At 38.2% G+C, this 21016-nt stretch overlaps 1 protein-coding gene across 3 annotated transcripts; it reads right to left on the bottom strand.

Moving 5' to 3' along the window:
• Nucleotides 1–235: 235 nt before the first annotated feature.
• RAB4A (RAB4A, member RAS oncogene family) lies at nt 236–21010 on the bottom strand. Of its 3 annotated transcripts, none has more exons than XM_010707014.3 (9): nt 20864–21010; nt 14978–15001; nt 12433–12513; nt 11784–11898; nt 10770–10832; nt 8563–8717; nt 7519–7614; nt 4975–5135; nt 236–3652 (listed from the first exon to the last, which is right to left on the bottom strand). In XM_010707014.3, the coding sequence occupies exons 1-8, from the start codon at nt 20892–20894 to the stop codon at nt 5020–5022; spliced, it is 681 nt and encodes a 226-aa protein (XP_010705316.1). In that variant the 5' UTR covers nt 20895–21010; the 3' UTR covers nt 236–3652; nt 4975–5019. The 3 variants fall into 3 exon arrangements, with proteins under 3 accessions (XP_010705316.1, XP_019468373.1, XP_010705317.1); XM_019612828.2 differs by having other exon boundaries at nt 236–3573; XM_010707015.3 differs by lacking the exon at nt 14978–15001.
• Nucleotides 21011–21016: the final 6 nt, after the last annotated feature.

Raw genomic sequence — 21016 nt, 5'->3', positions numbered from 1 at the left:
GACCCAGGGGAAGCTGCTGCCAGCAGGGACAGCGACTGCCTTGCTCTCTGTTGCTGTGAAATGCACTGCAGCAGTGCTCCAGTCTCCTACCTGCTGATACTTTTCCAGCCAAACACCAACTCCACTATAAATTCAGCTGAAATATTCTTTTCCTGACTATCTAACAGTTTGTCTTGGGGACTTCATTTAGCATGTAACTGCAGTACAAATAAATAGAATATTCTGTACCACCCTAGAAAAATCAAGAAAGATTCTTTATTTCTTGTTAGATACAAGCATGAAATGTAATATAAGCCAGTAGCCTCACTGAAAGGCAAAACAGATTTTAATAAGACATTTAGATCTTCTAAAGGACTGGAAGAGTTGAAGCTCTACATTCAGTAAATCCTAGGATGTGGCTGCCTGGGATTAGTTCACATAAAATTAAGCCATTTTGCTTTGGTAAGTTAATTTTGCATTAAAAGTCATATGCAGTTTAACATATTTATCACTTAATATTTTCGTGAGCTAGGTTTGTTAAAGCTTGAAATTGATTCCACAGCTGTTATGGGCATAACATTTATTTTTAGAAACAAATACTCAGGAAAACTAGTAAACACTGTTGCTTATAGTATTGCTTCCCAGAATATTGCCTTCTGGAGTTGCCATTTTAGAAGGTATCTTTTTAAAATGTCAGTGAGATGCAGCATGGGGATGCAAGACTACAAAAACATAAATCTGGTTAAGTTGCACTAAGATAGTAGGAACATATATTTATAGAAATAGTAAAAACATGTTAACTCTGATTATAAGGCAAGTATTTTTTCCTTCCTCCTGGGAAGGAGACAGCATAAGACAAGTTGTTACCAAACAATGAAACTGCTTACTGCTGTTTAACCAGAGAACTTGTGCACATGTGAACCAGTATAAAACAGAGGTCCAATTTGTATATAAAGGAAAAAAGAAATAGAAAATGTATTTTTAAAAAAGTCAGGAAAAACCAACCACACTTCAAAGTCCCTACATTTCTTTCATTAGTGGCCTATTTGGAAGCAACAGAACTAAATAACTCCTCTTATTCTTCAAACTGCTAGCATAATAATAAAAGTAAGTTTTAATCAAGTGCCAACCCCCCCTCCAACCATTTTAAGTGGCAGAGGGGGAGACCTTCAGCTTTGTGCTATGTCACAACTGGTCAGTGCTCAGCTTTCACTTTATCAGTGTACCAAGAAATCTGATTAGATGAAGGGGAAATGGATTCCTCTGTTATTTTTTCCAGCATTTCAGTAGTGGTTTGGTGTTTCAGAACTGACACATTCCCCTTCACTCTGCCATCATCCAGAACTCTGGCAAAAATGCAAAACAGTTGAACAACAGGCCATTTGCACTGGTAGAGGAGCTAACTGCATCCAACCTCTACTTCAAGGGACTGCTTTTGGTACCTCCATCTGGTTTTGGATTAGTGGAAGCCAAATTAAGTTGTTATGGCTGACAGGTAAGGTCTATTTGGAGTTCTTTCTTTTATGTTCCTGTAAATGCAGAATTAAGATGCCTCAAAAAAAAAAATTGAATTTTATCAGTGAGAGAGTATGCCTTAGGAAGAATTATTATTAGTTATGCAACAAATCTAAATCCTAAGTAACACAGGACACAGCCAAGAGCTGTAACAAGACTTTGGACTCTACAGTCTTTTAAAAACTTACTGTGTACTGGAAGAGTCTAGGGTTAATTTAATTATTTTGTATTTTTATTTCAGAGATGGCCAATGTATATAGTTTTAAGACAAACAGCCATTTGAAACAAAAATGTCAGGACAATTATTTTTTCCACACAATTCTAATTCTATGAAAGATGGAATACTGCCGTCTCTGTAGCATCCTTGGTTTGCTTGTGTGCTTTAACTGCCCTCTGAATCACAGCAGCAGTTCAGTTTTCTGATTTAGTTTTTAAATATGCACCTGACAAGTATTCCTTAAATAAAAAATATTCATATATAGAAAATAAAGCATGTTTTTCCTTGGAATTTTCATACTGTGTTCTGATGAGATAAACTATTTTCTGTGTTCACTTGCATTTCCAAAAAGACTTCCAATTTCTAATTACATAAGGAACTAAGTAAAAACATCACTAGCAATTTATATCCATACAAGTGAACTATCATTTCCCTTGTGGCAACAGTTTTAGTTCAGATACCTCCAGCAACACTTCCCACAGCTCCTTATCTGACAACATGAAAGCCGTATCTCTTACCTGATCAGTTGTCATGATGTTGTAAAAGTGATACATACTGCTTCTGTCCTCACACTTAAGCCCTCTGCCAGTCTATTCTGTCTCCAGCTGAGCAATGACAACAGAGCTCCTACCCCCTCACCCCATACCTCCTTCTTGCCATATAAGAAGGCAGAAGGGAAGTATTAATTGCTTGAATGAGAAATGAAGTCAGCACTAAGGCTGATGTTTCCCCGATGAGTTTCATAGGACGAATGAACTACATCAGCAGCATTTATTTCTTTCTTCCCTTATATGAGTCTCCTGGAAGCAATGTTGACAGTGTTACATACCATATTTTCCCCAGAAGTTCAAAAGGTAGGGCTCCAGCAAGACAGACTCTTCAGTTCCTGATTTTGAAGTCTAACTTCACCATCCAAGTTCTTAATTGTATTTTATAAATGATTAAGATACCAGTATTCTAAATCATACATTCGGGTTACTTTAGAAGAATCAACCTGGGTTCGGTTTGTACCTCACAAGGTATGCTTCAGCAGAAATCATTTTTTCTACGGTGATTGCTTAGTTAGCATTCAGAGGTTAATAAAACTCCTACTGTGACAGGTTTCCAGAAGCCCATGCCCAACACTAGAATTACGAAACACACAGAAGATGCACAATTCTGTTCACATATAAATACTATCTTCATGACACCAGTGCTATACAAAACATCAGAACCAAGAAAACAAAAATTCTGAAATCCACATCAGTTAACAGCCATTTGAGAGATTAAAATGTTTTCCTGAACTTTTAAAGTTTGATAAAAGAGCTTCAAAAGATGATATATAAGAATTGTAATAAAACAGGTGAACTTCAATAAAAACGTCTTTTCCAACTTCATGTATTACCCAAACCAAGCAACCAAAACTAACCCCATATTGAGAACCAGTCAGAACGTGGCAAAAGAAATGGGGGAAGTAGGGGGGGGAGAAAAACCACCATCCCTCACTGACACCGCCAGTGGTTTTATAATTCATGGCATAAACTATTATGTAACAAACATAACAAAGCCTACTTCAGTTAACTTTTAGTTTCTACAATAAAAAAATAAAATATTAAACAGTTGTAGTGCAATGTTCTATCATCATATATATATATATATATATATATCATGCTTTGTAAATTTACTGTTACATTATTTACAGTATATAGTAACGCTTTCAACTAAAGGTGAAATAAAAATAGGAAATGGAAAACGTTTACATACAGGTATCACTGTAACACTTCCCACTGAGTTAGCAGGTTCGCTTTACAGGCTTGTGCCACATGAACATTCCTGCTCCACACCACACGATGCACCTCCCTGTCAGCAGTGGTCTGCTCTGGCTGTACACAGAGGAAAGATGGTTTTCAAAACTGCACAGCTTTCAAGCTTTATTTCTTCAAACACCATTTGTATGGACAGCTGAAAAATACACAAGAACTCCATTGTTTATTTACATCTGATCAATCTTGGAAACTCAACTGCTGAAATAAAAATCAGTAGACAGCTGTAGAGCCATATATAATTGGACTAAATGAACGCCCTTTTATAGCAGTTTCTCAGTTGAAGAAAGCTGCTGTATGGGGAGAAAAAAAAGGGAGGAAAGCAGTTCAAGGATTCTTATGCATTATTTAAAATTCTGAGATTTAATTGGGAGCTAAGCTCTTGGAACAGAGAACAAAATATGAGAACATATAATTTAATGCTGCTTTATTTAACATTCTGTAAAGCTTCTGCTGGCAGTTTGAATAATGCTGGTGGACACCGTCCAAACTGATAAAAATGAAACAGGAAAGAAATATGTAGTAACTATACTTCCAGTAATAGTTTCATTTGATACTGCAGCCCTCAAGTTAGGAAAGTAAGACTGAATGATGTTAGAATAACTTAATTACACAACAATTTCTTAATTACCTTCCTTAGTGACTGAGGGGGGCAGGGCTGTCCTAACAGCCCTTAATAATATCCCCGAATATTGAAACATATCTAAGACAACTCTTTATAAGAAAGGCTAACCATCAAGCTCTTTCTGGGATCAGGCTTTACAACTTTCAGCCCTCTTCCCCTATTATGCTGAAGTGAGGAATGGATTATTTCTTTCCTTTGTTCAGCATCTTTAGGACACTACACCTAGTCCATAAGCTGCAGTAGCCCAAGAAGAGATGCTGTAGATACTAACACTGCCTAAGCAGCAAATATTGCTGTTCTGCAGTTGATATTTCTGCTTGAGGTACACAGGAATCAGAATCATTCTGGGCTGGTTTTAGGCCCAGATGTCAGTGGAAGTCTGAAATCCAGTATTTCATTTTCCAGTCTCAATGTTTAAACATTAAAAAAAAAAGTGCTATATAAGAGTTTTGGACAAGATAGTGCCCCCTACACTTTATAAATTCTTGTTTCTAGTAACACTTGTTCATTATACTATGGAAATGATCCATTTTTCCCTATAGTGCATTAGGTAACTATTTAAACTCTAATGCATTTCAGAGATACAGAATTCCAAAGTGTTATCCACAGTATTACCCAGCAAAAATTCATCAGTGCTTCAGCAGAAGCACTGTTTGTGCTTTGATGGACAGACAGTAGAAGTACAAAAACAAACAACAAAGAAATTAATTCTACTGTGCATTATTTCACTAGATTCCACAGTGCTTTGCAGGTTGTGAAAAAGCCAAGCACTTGATATGGCATATTTCTCAAGTATGGTTAACTTAGGAAACACTCAAAGATTTCTGTAATCTTACTTTCTGTATCTAAAGTGAGTATTTTGGATTTTGTGTTTTGCTTCTTTAACATCCACATTCCTGAGCACTTTGTGCCTGTGCTCTTCGTGGTGATCTCAGCTGTCTCAAGGCAGCATCTCCATACTGAATACCCGAGCCCATTCTTTCTGGATCTAATTCTCCTGAAAAGAAACAAAATGGTCACAGGAGATAGATTACTTACAAATAATACATTCCAATTTAAATGACAATATCAGAAACAAATATGTAATGACACTCTGCTCTGATTATGGAGAGATCTATTGCAATTCTGTTTATTTTTAGGCAACTCCAAAACTGTACCATTTTATCCTGTAATTTCAGCTGTGGGTCCTTCATGATAATGATGAAGCGGCTCATTGCTGAGCTAGGCTGCAACAGTAAGTGCTTTTCCACTAACTACTTCTTAAAAAGGAAATGACTAAAACGTGTTCTGCAAATACTGTTTCATGTTAAGAGACATACGCTTTCAGATTCTACTATGTAAGGAAAGAAGCACTGTAAATACACCAAGCCAAAGAAAAATGGATCAATCTCAGAGTCCACAAAGCACTGCCCAAGAAGAAATGGCTTCAGCCTTCCCTGCTTTTGCTGTCTACTGCTGTAACTGGTTTACTCCACACCCTGTGCCTTCAGAAATTTCCTTACAGATCCATGGAGAGCTGGCCAAAATTAGAAACAACTAGTTAAAATAAAAAATACCCCTGAATAATTCAGATCAGTTCTTCAGGTTCACTGCATATATCTACTCCCCCTGTGAGTGAGGAGATGACACCATGGTGAGCGTGACACCAGCTTGAGGGTAGGGCTACTATTCAGAAAATACCATGAGTGAGCTGGAGGAGCAGGACAGCAGGAATCTTGTGGAATTCAACAACTACACACACAGAGCCTTTTATCTGTGACAAAACAAGACCAAGCACAGGTACAGGCTGGAGACCAACTACTTAGGTAGCAATTCTGCAAAAAAAGAAGCAGGGATCTTAACAGACAAAGTGACCATGAGACACTGTACACGCTTGTGACAAAGAGTAAATAACGCACAGGGCTGTAACAGCATGACTGTGGCCAGAAGGCTGATGGAAGTGATTATTTTGCTCTACCTGGCACGTTCAAATCCACACAGAATCATCCAGAACATCTAAAACCCTGTGTTCAGTTTTGCATTCCCCAGTAACAAAGGATGAACTGGAGAGAGTCCAGGAAAAGACTGCTGTGGCAATTGCAGGCTGAAGCTCAGTATGTTCAAAAAGAAGCTAAGGGAGCTGTGTTTGCTTAGCCTGGAAGAGAGAAGGCTAAGAGGGAATGTATATCTATGACTGCATGGTCTTACGGATGTAAAGACTAGAACCAGACTGCATACAGAAATAATAAAAGGAGGAGAGCTAAGGAACACAGCCTGCACGAGTGGAATTTCTGAACACACAAGGGAGATGAAAATGTCACTGTACACTTCAGTCAGCATTGAGACACATTGTCCAAAGGGGCTGTGGAACCTCCACTCTCAGAGCATCTCACAGTGTGCCTCAATATGCTGTGGGCAACCTGCTTTCACGCTGAAGCTGAATCTAAAACAGGGGGCTGGATCAGAGACCTTCAGTAGTTCTTTCCAGACTCAATTTTTTTCATGACTCAGTGCATGACTGCTGATAGAAGGGACAGGCCAAGCAGATAACAGAAAGCAGGACTTACTTCTGTTATGGTAATGCCTCTTTAGATCAGTTATGGGAATACTAACTAGCCAAATGCTGCTTTTTGTTGTTGTCTTTGGTTTTGCTTTTCTTTTTTATTTTGTTGGTTTTTTTTATTGTTTGTTTTGCTTAAAATGAAGGAGGCTGTTTGGCACTGATTTTGATGCAGTAATGAGGAAATTTCTATGAAAATATTATACTACTATTTTTTTTTGTTGTTTGGCATTCAAAATGAGTAAGATATCAAACAAATTTAAAAAAAAAATGAAAAATCAGAATAACACATTAGCTCTAGTGACACATAACACATCGGAGCCTATTTCTGACAAAAGCTTGCCCACTTGCATTGAGAAATTTCTGGCATATTTCTAGATCTGCAGGAAGAAAAATGACTTCTACTGAGGCCAGGAAGGTCACATCAGAGAAACACAGTTGCTAGGAAACATCCCTGGTATTTTGTGTTAAGTGTTCAAATTCTCTTGGTCATATTGCCTGCAGTATATGAGAAGCAGAATTAAAAGTTACGCCCTTATACCATGTTCTTCTTTTGCTTTGCTAAAGCTGTCTAATGTCAGGCTTCACGGTTGTATGCACATAATCCACAGAACATGCAACCTACATGCTGAGCTCACTATTAAGGTAAATGCTGTACATCCACAATCTACCTCTCCCCCCTTATTAGACCTTACCTTACTGTTCATTCCTGTTAAAACATACAGCTATAAAACAAATGGATTATATTACCACAACTAAATAACTTTAGATGTTGATACTTAAACACATACTTTAAGTTTTTAGGAAAAAAAAGATGAAAGTAATATTAATTTCTGTTTACCTGATTCAATTTTATTGAGTATTTTTCTTGCACACTGTACAAAGGCCTCCTCAACATTTTCCCCCGTTAGTGCACTTGTTTCCAAGAACATCAGCTCTGCATTGGACACCAGAAAAAACAATCTCAAAGCAAGCCTGGAATATCTGATACAGCAATTCAAGCATGAAAATTAATAGAAACGTTTTTTCTTAGACTTGTTGAGAGCTATCCTCCAATAGCATGGTCCTGAAACAGTTATTTTATGAAGGAAAAACTTCTAGACACACAAAAACTTCCTCTAAAACTTCAGAAATGTAAAAACGAAGACTCTAAACACAATTACCTGGGCTGCACATGCAAAATGCACATGCACATGAAAACAAAGTACTTCATATTGGTTCCTGTTAACAGAAAGCTATATGCAAGACGAAAGCCAGCAATAGCAGTAAAATACATGGTAGAAAAGACCCAATAATCAATTTATAAAACTAAAAAGAGACTTTACTGATACTAGGACTGCAGTACAAAGGTTAGACTGGCTTCAGCTGCTACAGAAACATGCTTCCACAGACTGAAAATTTTGGACGCTACAGATCAGTCTTCTGGATCCACACCATATATTGAACTTTGTTTACCACAAGTCAAATGTACTGCTTTCAACTGCAGCCAACCCCATTCCATCTTGTCTATAATCTAGAAAGCCTGCAAGATGCTAAAAACCAGGAAACCTTACTCTGAATTTTTCTCTCCAGCTCCTCAGTTGCAAGGTAAAAAGAAAAGTCATATTACATGCTCTAAAGAATATGACACCACATAGAAGATATTCTTTAAGTAGCAGCTCTGGGAGAATCATCAATAGCAGGACAAATAGTACATGCAGTTCTTATTACAGGCACTGTCCTCATGTCTCTCTCAGAAAAGAGAACAGATACAGTGGACCATCAAAGTATTCCCTAGTAGCAAAAAAAACAACCCCCCCAAACAAAAAAAGACTGTTCTAAGTACTAAACATCTTTCAACATTACATGAAGATTTTTTTATTTGTTTATTTTTTTTACTACTTACCATTTTCTTGTGCAAACCGGGATGCTTCTAGAAAGGTTACTTCACGATCTGCATCAAGATCTTTTTTGTTTCCACACAGTATTATCACAATATTTTGACTCGCTAACATTCTTGCGTCCGTCAGCCAATTAGTGAGAGCATTGTAGGTTTCTCGGCTGCGATGAAAAAAACATGTTAGAAAACACTCATTTCTAGCAAGCAGATCACTGAACTAAAACTTCTGAAGGCACATTTACATATCGCCGAGCCACAAGACTGTACTAGTCAGGCAAGTCATCTACACACCTCAATTACACCAGCAACGAACTGGGGAGAGTATCAAGTTCCTTCAAGAAACAAGAAGTGTAAAGTTCTTAAAAAGCAAAATCAAATCAATCACAACCAAACCCAGACAATTTCTTTTCAGCAGCTTCTCTCTCTGAAGTCAAGAAACACTGTGTAGTCTGCTGCTAGAGCCTATAGAAAGCAGTACCTCTCAGTTCACTTCTCATAGCGTTTATGAATGTTCTGCTCCACCACTGCCTTAATACCTTTCATTAGATAGTCATTCTGATTAATAAATTATCATCTAGACAGCAGGACTCATGAGCTGAAACACATGAAATCCTGGTTGCAGCTCCAAAGAACTTTGAGATCTCTTCTGAAGTGTCACTAAGATGTTTTGGAGTGGCAGTCCCAGACAAAAGGGGAACGGATGATTAAACACACATATAGCTCATGATACGTCAGCATTTGGCTACACGTAGCCTTTGAGAAGTAGTAGCTCACTCCTTATTAATGCAAAAAGCCCACAGATTGGAAGTCATGAAAATAAACAAGAAGATACTTTGTTAATGTGAAAAGCTAAAATTTGAAGCGCTAATCTAGTTTCAGCCTTCTGTGCATGAAATTTAGGAATAGCGATGAGTTATTAATATGCAATTCAATAAATAAGTTCCAGACGGTATTATAAGAATTAACTACGCTAATGGAGAACTGTGGGCCTGAAGTATCACATTTGTATTAAAACCAAAACCAAAGGCATTTATCCTGCTCACATCAGTAGTCATTATAGTGGCGGGCAAAGCTAAAACCATCAAGAAGACTGACTGACAAATGAGTCCAGCTGACCTTAAGCACAGAACACTGATTTTGAAGAGTGCTCAAGGGAAAACAGTACAACAGTACACTCAGGAAAAAAAAGCAATACATACAGCAAGTCATCATTAACCAACACAAAGCTTATCTGACAAGCACTAGTCTACCATGGCCAGAAAAAAAAAAAAATGCAGAAGTGTGCAATGGTATTCTACTGGCTGCCTACAACATTAAAACAAACAAAAAACCCACAACAAACAAATGAGATTAAAATATTTTTGAGCTATAGTTAAAGAACACATGGGTAAAGCTAGCTTCTCCAGATGATAACCTGTTACACCAGCAGTTTCCACAGAAGCATACTACCTTACAAGTGGCTACATTACAAGTGGATTAAGTCTGCTCTAAATTTCTGTTGCATACCACCAGTGTCAGATTGTTTTTTCACGAAACTGAGAAATACAGACCAGTTCAGAGGTTTATTAATCTCTTTGGAAAACCATGAATGCAAAATATATATCAAAAACACAATAACAAGACACGCACAGTGATCTTTTCTCAGTTTATTCAGTTCCTAACAGCTGCTGCTTACAGACTTCCTGAGCCACTGGCTGCACATAGTCCAGCATGATTACTTTTATTGGTGGGCCAATTCCTACATATTTCTAACCCCCTGAGCCTTTGTACATTTATGGCTTTCATAATCATAGAATCACAGAACGGCCTGGGTTGAAAAGGACCACAAAGATCATCCAGTTTCAACCCCCCTACTATATGTGGGGTCATCAGCCACCAGACCAGGCTGTCCAGAGCCACATCCAACCTGGCTTTAAAGGCCTCCAGGGATGGGGCATCCACAGCCTCCCTGGGCAACCTGTTCCAGTGAGTTACCACCATCTGTGTGAAAAACTTCCTCTTAATATCTAACCTAAACCTCCTGTCTCAGTTTAAAATAATATTTCATGTAAGCAAGTTCCAAGGTTTAGATATGCACTAAAACAGCAATACTTTTTGTATTTCTTTTCTTTTTGTCTATTCTCTCTCAGAGGATTAGATACACGGAAGGGAATCCAGTTATTCATTAATTGCTTCTGACAGCCAATAAACCAAAGAGGGGCTAGTTTTCTTACCTGGTTATATCATAGACAAGTAAAGCACCTGCAGCACCTCTATAGTAACTTCTTGTTACAGACCTGAAATATAATTGACAGATAGATATACATTTTTGCTGTATATGTTGTTTAAAGTCTAGGTTTTATATATCTACTGTATTATATAAGCAATTATATATATTTTTTAAATAAGAAGAAAAAAGTGATTTTAATCGTAATGCAGCAGCAAAAACTTATAACTAGGCTTTTGACAGATGACAAGTTTTCAAGGAATGCAGTCATACAATGATTTCTGAAAGTCTATTCTGATCCACGTCCTGCTGAAGATACATTTAAAATACGGCCTAACACAGAACTGGAGATGGTGGTGGTAATTGCTCAGCTTTCATGCCACAGTTAACTTATGTTTCATCTTTCAGCAGTAAAGGGTGAGTGAAGTAAATGCCATTGAACAACTTAAGACCCCTTAAAAAGGAGGCAAAGAATGCAAAGCATTCTTCAAAAGGTAGAGGATGAATTAAAAACAGATTACTAAGTATGCTAAGTTTGATCAGTCTTAAAAAGAAAAGGCTCACATAGATTATAAAAAGCACCTGGAGAAAAGAGTCTGCACATCTGTAAATGCATTCAACTTAAAGGAACATCGTTTTCATGAGCCTCCAGAACAAGCTCCTCACAATCTCAGGGTATATAGCCAACAGACTGGAGACACCTTACTGCGTATCACTGCTTGGCTTTGCCTGTTAGAGGACAAGTATTTGGATTGCAGTCCATTCCCCAGACTTTTACCACTGCACTCACCTTTGTTAACCACTGGTAACTCTCTACACTCCGTAAATAAGCAAAACAGACCCTCCCAAACCAATAAAAATACCTCTGAGAGATCATATTTGGTAGCAAATATACTCAAACACATAACTTCTTTGCCAAATTTGATATATGCCCGCATTTAAGCAGGAATAGATAATACCCAACATCCAAAGTAATGATTTAACAAGAAACAACATTTAATAAAATAGCTGAAAAGGGTACCTGAATCTCTCTTGTCCTGCTGTATCCCATATCTGCAATTTCACATATTTGCCACCAACATTTATGATCTTTGAACCAAATTCCACTCCTATGGTATGATTCGAATCATCTTTAACTAAACAAAGAAAAAAAAAGAAAAGAAAAAACATTTATTATTTGGAAAAATATTTGGGGTGAATAAGTAGTTTGCATTAAATCCAACTTAGGTGTGATAAAAATTTCCCGGTGTTCAAATTACAAACTACCTGAACAAACAAAATCAGCACAGCTATTGCCATAATGCAGAAAAAAAGATTTCTTACAAGTTTTGAACATCCCATTGAATTAAAAATTATTACTAGAATGGCCTGCCTTAATCAAGTTATATGGCTCCCACTAACGAATGGAAAGACAACATTTTCTGCAATTTTGTTTTCTAATACTGCATGGCAATTAAAATAGAAAGAAAAGCAGAGCACAAAATGCCAGTCTTTCCCATGAATATGCAAAATATGTTTCTTTTTTAATGTTAAGACACTACTGCATATATTCTCAGCAATAAGTTTCTTGATTATACACCATAATCTCAGAGCTGTTTCTCAAGAGAATTACAGTTTGGCTGAGGAAGATAACTCTTTAGGGAACCCTTGCTGCACTCACATATACTTACATTTCTTTTCAATAAATTGGTGTAGTAAACAGGATTTTCCAGTCCCAGCATTTCCTATCACCAAGAACTTAAACAGGAAATCTGAAGATTAAAAAAAAAAAATTAGCTAACTTTTAGTGATGTTAGAAAGTGAGAGCAAAGAGTGTTACTTGTTTATGGGGATACAAGAATGACAACAGGAGATGAAAATGATGGAATCAGAAGGCATCTGGCTGACTTTTCTACCAGCAACCCACTTTATGGGTAAATAAGCTATTAGCTACAGTCAGTACAAATGCCCTCTATAACAACATCAATTCAAACAAACAAAACCCAACAGACCTTTTAATACTTGTATAATCTGAAAAAAGTGGAATGTGTTTTCTACAAATTTACCGGCAAGGTTTTTTTTATTCTGGAATCTCTGCTTTTGTGTTTCTTCCTTATGGCAAATTAAGGAAGTTACTTCTGGCACTTCACCTACTTAGGTGCCATTTACATCAGCATTCATTTAGTGATGCCAATACTCAAAATCTCTTTTGTCTTGTTGCAGACACTGCTTTGATACTACCTTTCCAGTTTTGCTAAAGACCGAAGAAAGCTTCCTCGTCTTATCAAAGATTTGCACTGATAAACTATAATAATGTTTACAATTACTTTCCCAACTATTTATTTTACTACCAACAGCATTCTTTTACAGTCATCTTTACAACATTACTGCATCATTTCTATTATAAACACAGTAGGTCTCCAGAAGACAACAGATAAGCATGCAATGACAAGGATTAAGCTTTCAATACAAACAAAAATAGAAACCTAGCATTAATTTCATTAACACTGTTCAAAGCTCTCAAATGCGTTACAGTAAATACCAGTTCATGGGATGGCAGAATAAAAAGAGGAATACACACCAACTCAGTCAAAGCACTGATTCATTATTTCACCAGAATTTTGTTTGAACCTCTGGCTTTGTAAGTTGAATTTAACATGCACAAAGAAGTCTGCCCAGTTATTTTCTTTTATGAAGGAATTATAGCATCACAGAATCTCAGAATGTCAGGGATTGGAAGGGACTTCAAAAGATCATCTAGTCCAATCAGCCTGCTGTAGCAGGAACACCAATTACAGAATGATTTGGGTTGGAAGGGACATTTAAGATCACGTGGTCCACAACCCCCTGATACAGGCAGGGACACCTCCCTCTAGACCAGGTTGCTCAAGATTCTACGATTCTATAAAAATTTAAATAAATAAAAATAAGAGTATCTTATATGCTTATTCACGGTAAGCAGTTTCCCCACTGTTGAAAATTCAATAGCAAAAATGAGGGCTATGAATCTAGGAATGTCCAACATCCTTTGTTTTCAGTTGTCCTTCAGATGTTATCTTTAAGATGAAGTATTATTTTTACATATCATCTTTACATGATTTTTTGTTTCAAACATTGTAACAGACTTTGGAATGGACTCTATTCTGAAAGAAGAGATTGCCTTTTTTCACTCACAAATATAATCATTTACAGTCTCTAGACATTCTGTTCCAAACTCCTATCGTTCTTCCCACCTCCATTCAGCCATTTGTGCTTTCGAGACCAAGAAAAGAGATTTTGGTTCAGGCTGTGAAATACTGCCTATTATCTCCTGTACAGAAGGACCCTTTACGTCATTTCAATTGCAAAACACACTGAGGCTCAGAATATTTCATCCTTCAGACTATCAAATCTCAACTGCTAGCATGAAATGTATGTAAGTCATAAATAACCCTTAAGTGTTTGGTTAAGAAGTTTCTCTTTTATGGACCAAATAACACTAGTGAGCTACTTTGTGCACCTTCTTATATATTTAACCAATGTGGGTGTGTGTAATCTCACTGGTTTTATCACTTCCAAAGAGTTCCTCAAAAAGCAAAATGTTCTGAGACATCTGCAACTAGAATAGTGTTGTCTTGTCTCTGCAGCTTTTCCAAAAATAAATTTGAAACCCAGTTAAAACTGGTTCTCCTACATGTTTGGTAAATGCTGTTGCCAGAATTTCCTGTCAAAAACGACTAAAAAAAGTAAATCAAATATACCTTTCTTTCTTCTCCCCCCCAAGGACTACTCATACAATTTAACAGCTACCATCAAACTACAACAGGAGACACATCATATCAACACTCTATTCCTACTCTAATTTCTCGGTCATTTTAGGCCCTGGTTGTTAAATGTGGTTGAGTAAAGGGCATATTTTACAATCCACATTATGCAGCACATTTAACAAGATGCTCCATTCTGTGCAGCCAGGCTGCTGGCCAGCAAGAAATTCTGAGACAATGGTGTCACTGTCAGGGACTGACAGGGAACAGACTGAGAACAGCAGTCTATTTTTCCTGAAGTGCTTCATATTTTGCTCTGAGGGCAAGAGTGATATTGGAGATTTCATATGAATTCCTTTAAATTGATATCATCACAGCACTTTACAGGTAGACTCCTAATTCATATTAAGATTCTACTGCGCCAGGCAACTTTAAGTGGGAATCTTTTCTACGGATAAATATTTGGATAGATGATTATTCATTATCTGCTTACCTGGTAGACAAAAAATGCTTCCATCTGCCAAAAAAAACAAACAAGTGTTCTAAGGTGAAACTTGAAACTGCAGTTTCATACAGTAACCACGTGAATTGTAAGGAAGTCTGTTTTAATCACTGATAGAATGGAAACAGCCAAAGCTTCTATAAAAATGAAAATCTTTTTGCGCTGAGGAAAGCAGCAACCTTTCAGAGCATGCAAACTTGTGGAGCAAGGAAATTAACACTCTGCAGTCACGTTCACAACGTACTTCTATCACTTGAAATGACTTCACACAAATTGCTTAAAAGAGCACAAGGCTCTCAGTTCAGCTTACGTTAATAGTTTATCCAGAAGCATCAGACAACATGTTTCAGGAAACGTGGAATACCGTGTACATTTAATCACCACGAAACAAGGACAGGAAAAGGCATGTGCCAATACCGAAAGTCACAAATACCCGTATTTATTGAGTTGATGTGCTGGGTTATGAATCTAGAAATGCTCTCAATGAAGAAACGTAGCAGGTAAGAAGAGAGAGAATAGTTTTTCAGTTTACTATTCCAGAATGTATTTCTTATGGTGTCATTTTGCACGGTAACGACAAGCATTATTGGTAACGTTTTCTATAACTTCCTCATTGTTTGATTCAGAAGACATATCTTCTCTTTCAACTGTAAGGACACCTAAAAAAATTTAGCACAGCTCATAAACTGAATGAGACAGACTGAAAGAAGCTGCGTGCCCAAACTGAAACATTATTTTGTACTCAAAAAAAGCTTCCATGTATTAATTCTTTCCAATTTTACTGAATGCAACTCATATGCTAGTGTTTGTACTACTGCTTAGTTGTCCTTGTTTTTCTTTTTGAACTCCTCTCCCAGAGGAGTTAACTCATTTCATAGTTTTGTGTTTTTTTTCCTCTCCCTCCAATTGACAAAGAAGCTCTGAGCTCCAACATTCCAGTTAGCCACTAAGGCTGTCACCCTAGAGAAGTTTTTCTTATGAACTCTGTTCCTCCTTCATTGAGAAGCTGAAAAGGAACATCATTCCAATGTTAAAAATGCTTGCTATCATTCTGGCTACTAAGAAGATCTGGAAAAGTTAAAGTACTTTGCCTGTAAATAATGTCTTTATACAGAAAAAGGACTTAAAATGAAAATTAAACATTATGCCAAAAAGAAAAAGGGCTGCAAGACATGCACTAGAGAAAGCATAAAGAGATTAAAGATAGCATATCTTGGCTGTTTAAGAAAATAAGACATCATAATGAATCAACTTACTGCCTTCAGTAAGCTACACGCATCACCTGGTCCCACACTGGGTAGGGGTTACATGAAGCAAAGCAATGGGACTGATCCCTGTTCCCCAGCACAGGTGAAAAGCAATCAGTAACACCATGGCTCCACCCCAAAGAGGCACCAGCAGCTGAACTGCCGTGTGGAGGGGGAGGAAAGGGCTGAGGTGGGAGGAGAAAGGAGACAATTGTGGGCTTTGACTCAACTACCATGGTAGATCAAAACCAGATGGTTGGTGTGGAAACCACCCCAGGACATCCAACCTCCTCCTTTGACTGAAATCGATTCCAGCAGAGGGAAAAAACCGAACAGCTTCTGAACGACTGCAGCTCAGTCTTTAAAATGTAGCATGAATTAAATTGTTTCCTGTATTCTTCTTAATACGCAAGGGAAAAAAAAGAAAAAAAAAAATCGACCAAGTTATATCCTCTTTCATAAATCAGTCTTCTACCAAATCCTCGATAAAGAGTAGAACATACATTCATTAGTTTCCAAAGGATCAGCAGTATTTCATTCATGTCATAAAAAACAAAAACAACTTTCCTGGTAGTCAGATATCTTTTATTTTGTAGAAGTCTGCATAAGGGACGAGTGCTCTGAAGCAATCCTAATGGCAATATGCTGCCTCTAAATAAGAGAACAGCTCTCTCTTTACTCCTTTCTCTAGCAATAGCAATTAAGATCAACAGGTAGAACAGATAAACTTGGCTCAACTTGGCTCTTTATCTGCATAAAGACTGCTTAGAAGGAGGAAGCTCTCTTCCTGATGAACAAAAAAGCCATGCCCTCTAGGCAATAAAAGAAACTAGGAAATAAACTGAAGACCAAAGTGATAAATGAAAACACATTTGCTAAGTACATATGGGGAGCAGGGAAGGCAGGACTGGGAGAAAATCATGAGTCAAATTATCTAGACAGAAAAGAAATACATTTCAGTGGACGGGCAGCTTACGCATTCCAACCACAGACTGACAGACTCAGACTGGCAGTAGCAGATATTCAAGGAGAAAAGAGAGGAAATAGGAACTGAAGAGATTTGAGTGAAATGTACCATCTTCCCAAAGATGGTATAAGGCTAAAAGATTGCACTATTTAAAACTAAAAGGCGGTTTTGCATTTCTCAGTTAAGGGTAAGCCACTTTAAAAATCAATCCATATTTACCATAATGTGAAATTGCACTGGGAAGCAGGACAAACTCTGCACATGTCCCATAGTAACTATCTATATACACTACAGACACTGTATCCCAGCAAGCATGAGTTACTCACTGGAAAATTAAGAGATTAGATTTGTTTCCACTGTTACAAGCATGTTTTAGATATATATATATATATATATATATATATATATATATATATTTTTAAGATTGTATTGGATCATTCTATTGTAGTTGTACTACAGTAGAAATCCCAGCTTGTTCCAGTTTATATCTCAACTGAGTACTGTCAGACTCATGTTACCACTCCAAACCGAGCTGAAAACATGGAGAGAATGGAAAACTACACACTGAAGGACAACATCCCAAACACTATTTCTATTAATTATTCAATCTATCATAATACTGCTTCCCAGAGCAAACTGAGTCATCACTCCCATGCTAACAACACTACAGAGAAGAGAGAGTACAATTCTGGTAATACATTTGCAGTGAACTATCATTGGATGTTTGCATGGTGAAACTTGGACTTAGAAGACTTTTTTTTTTTTCCAGTGAAATCAAGTAAATTTATAACAGTTGTGTGATGCAGCCATGACAATTTGAACAAAAACTGCATTTCGTATCAGTCCATTTCACTATCTGCTGTAGAAACTGGCACTCAAGTTCCAGAGGTCTCCAGCTCTTGATGTTCCACCAGTAGCAATGTCAAGCAAGCAAAAAGTTGCAGATAAAATTAAATTCATACTCATATCTAATCCAGTTACAACTTTTCATTCCCTATTTCTACAACTATTATAATTGGTAGGCAACAGGTTCAAGGCTTGAAAACGTGGCAGTGTTTCTAACCACCTCCCACCTTGCTCTAGAACAAGATCAATGCTCAAAGATCATTCATATACATGAAGATACTCCAAGGAGCCTGGAAAACATCGAGCCCAAAGCCTCAAAAATATTAATCAAATACACAGTGAAATTCAACCCATTAGGAAAACTTTCTTTTTTTTTTCTTAAGGGTAACTGGCAACAGTAAGAGAAAGGAGAAGCACCCTTAATTGTTGGATTATAACTTCTACTGCAGGTAATTTACAATATTGCTATTAAACAGGAAGCCTTGTAAGGATCTTCCAGAAAGAAAGGAATTGAGCAAAGTTAGTACAATTTTCAAATCCTGAGAGTAAAGCAAAATCATTGGTTATGGTAAAGCAGTTTCATTAAGCAGAAAAATATTTCTTAGAAAAAAAAGAAATAACCCCCATCCCTAGCATCAGGAATTCCCAAGAAATTCTAAGAAAGCTCAAAGGCTTGCCAAATATTTCTAATACCCAAATGCATTCTGAAAAGGAAGAGGTCGCCTAAGTAAGTTTCTTCTAAATAGCTTTTGGAAAAATACAGTTTACAGTCTGAAAAATACAGGGCCAAAACATCATCATAATTAGAAGAATCTAAGTAAAAGTGCTATGTATAGTTATTCATCAGTTACAAGAAGAAAAAAAAAGAGAAATACAACATTTACACGTAGCTAGCACTGACAGCTAGCAAACAGACTGCAATGTCTCATAATTTCAAATAGACAAGTAATGCATAGTCCTCAAAATCACAGCAACTCAGTCAAAACCATCAAAAGTGATACCAACCCCTAGCTGAGCCATGGCAGCTAACATTAAAAAGACTAAAAACTTTTAATGGCAAGAATGAAGGCAAGTTAACTTGTATTGTTTTATGCAAATGCATTTTATCTTTCCATCAATAAGGTCTATGCAACCATGAGTGAAATCACAAAGAGGGGAGATGGAGATAAATATCACACTGTTCCAGCAGAAGAGCTAAGGTCATTAAGTAAAACTGGCCATCAAGTAGAACTCAAACAACAATAAGAAGGCTCTTCACAGAACAGATCATTTACATAGGGAGCTCCCTGCCAAAGGGTGCCATGAACACAAATTTGCATTCGAGAAAAGACTGGGCGAGTTCATTGAAGAAAAACCTGCTGAGGATTTCTCACAAGAAACTACAGTTGGCTCTGGGAACTATTAAAATAGTTGGAGACTGAAGAATGTTATGGAAAGCATCTCATATGCTTGCCCTGCTCTCATCCTCTTTCCAAGATACCAATAGGACACTGCAAATTAGATACTGGTTACTCCTGTGGTCAGAGATAGCATAACATTGTTAACATCTACATCATGCCATAACTTGATTTATATTTTTCCATCTACTTTAAATCTTGATAGTCACGTACTTCAGCTCATAATTTCTATAGCTTGTGTACAAAAAGAATAAACATTGGAACTCGGAAGAAAAATACACCAAACAGAAAACCCACAACAACTGCAAAACATCAGTGTTAAGGCCATAGTTTCTAGGACACCAAACCAATTAGAAAGTATCAATAGTTACACTGGGCTTACAATTACTATTCTGCATCACTGAACCAATGCAAAAAATGTCTGAAGTGTACTTGTTTAAAGATGCAATCATCTATATGATGCTGCTACGACAGCAAGCAGGCTAAAGAGCACAGCTAGAGTACTTTCCACCTTCTCCGGTTGCTGATCCATTTGATTGCTTGGAAAGCACCAATTCCAATGCAACCATAGCAGAAATGATGACAGCTCTTGATCACATGAATTTAGACTACAAGAAGTTGGTCCAAACTCTCATCTAGATCTACAAGGCACGCCCCTCGTCCAGCTTCTGCCTACCTGTTTCAAGCATGGAAAAAGAAGCAGGGTCTCAATGCTTACGCTTCAAGGGCTGCCTCATGCTCTTGCCTCATTTTGCCCAACAGTTCTTCAAACTTGCTGTACATTAAAGCATTGACCACTGTGAAAAAACAGCCACTGGTGGAAACTGAAAGCAAACAGGCTTGCGCAGCAGAAGCCAGCAGTTAACATACTGATAAGAACTCCTGCTGGCAACACCAGGCTGTCTCAGCCAGCAGAGGTATTGCACCTCACTGCACTGCACCTACGGAAGCTATTTATTTCCAGGACCGTGCTCTCCCAGCAGTGAGACACACGTCCAAGTCAGAACTGCTGCTGAGGACGGAGGAGACGAAGGAACACACCCACCACACCACACCGCGTTCGAGGCTGCTCTCACCCACCCTAGCGCCCCGGCACAGAGGCTTTGCAGCCTTTACGTGTGAGAGCGCTGCCGTTCTGCAAGATGTCACCGGCCGTGCTACGCAAAGGGGCGGAAAGCCGAGGTGATCCAAGCACGCTCAGCCGGCTCGAGCAAAGTTAGGGCAAAGAGGCACGCAGGCTACCGCTGCGGGCCAACGCCAGCCCTGCCCACGTACAGAGCCCTCGCTTTACCCCCAACCTCCTCCTCGGGGCCTCCGTTCCCCCGACGGGGGGCCGTGCTCCCGCTCTGAGCAGGGCCGCACCCGCTGCCCCCCGCTTCCCGTCACGGTCCGTTCGCACGGCTCCACCCCCGGCTCCTACCGTAGGTCTCGGACATGGCAGCCTGCGACATTTCGCGAGTAGCAAACCTCCCTCGCTCGCTCCGCTCCCGCGCCGTGCCCGAGAAGCGAGCCGCCGGGCGGAGACTCCCAACCCCACAGCACCGAGCGCACACCCCTCACCGCCGCCCCACCT

The sequence above is a fragment of the Meleagris gallopavo genome, chromosome 2 (assembly GCF_000146605.3).
Source record: "Meleagris gallopavo isolate NT-WF06-2002-E0010 breed Aviagen turkey brand Nicholas breeding stock chromosome 2, Turkey_5.1, whole genome shotgun sequence".
NCBI classification, from domain to species: domain Eukaryota; kingdom Metazoa; phylum Chordata; class Aves; order Galliformes; family Phasianidae; genus Meleagris; species Meleagris gallopavo.
This window is presented reverse-complemented; position numbering and strand designations above follow the sequence as displayed.

Excerpts from the sequence above, each read along its gene's own strand:
- RAB4A (XM_010707014.3), bottom strand. The coding sequence starts at position 20,894 with ATGTCGCAGGCTGCCATGTCCGAGACCTACG. Across the intron at positions 15,002-20,863 it reads TGCCATGTCCGAGACCTACG|ATGGAAGCATTTTTTGTCTA; the intron begins GTAGGAGCCGGG and ends TTTTTTTGGCAG. Across the intron at positions 5,136-7,518 it reads ACTCAATAAAATTGAATCAG|GAGAATTAGATCCAGAAAGA; the intron begins GTAAACAGAAAT and ends GTTTCTTTTCAG.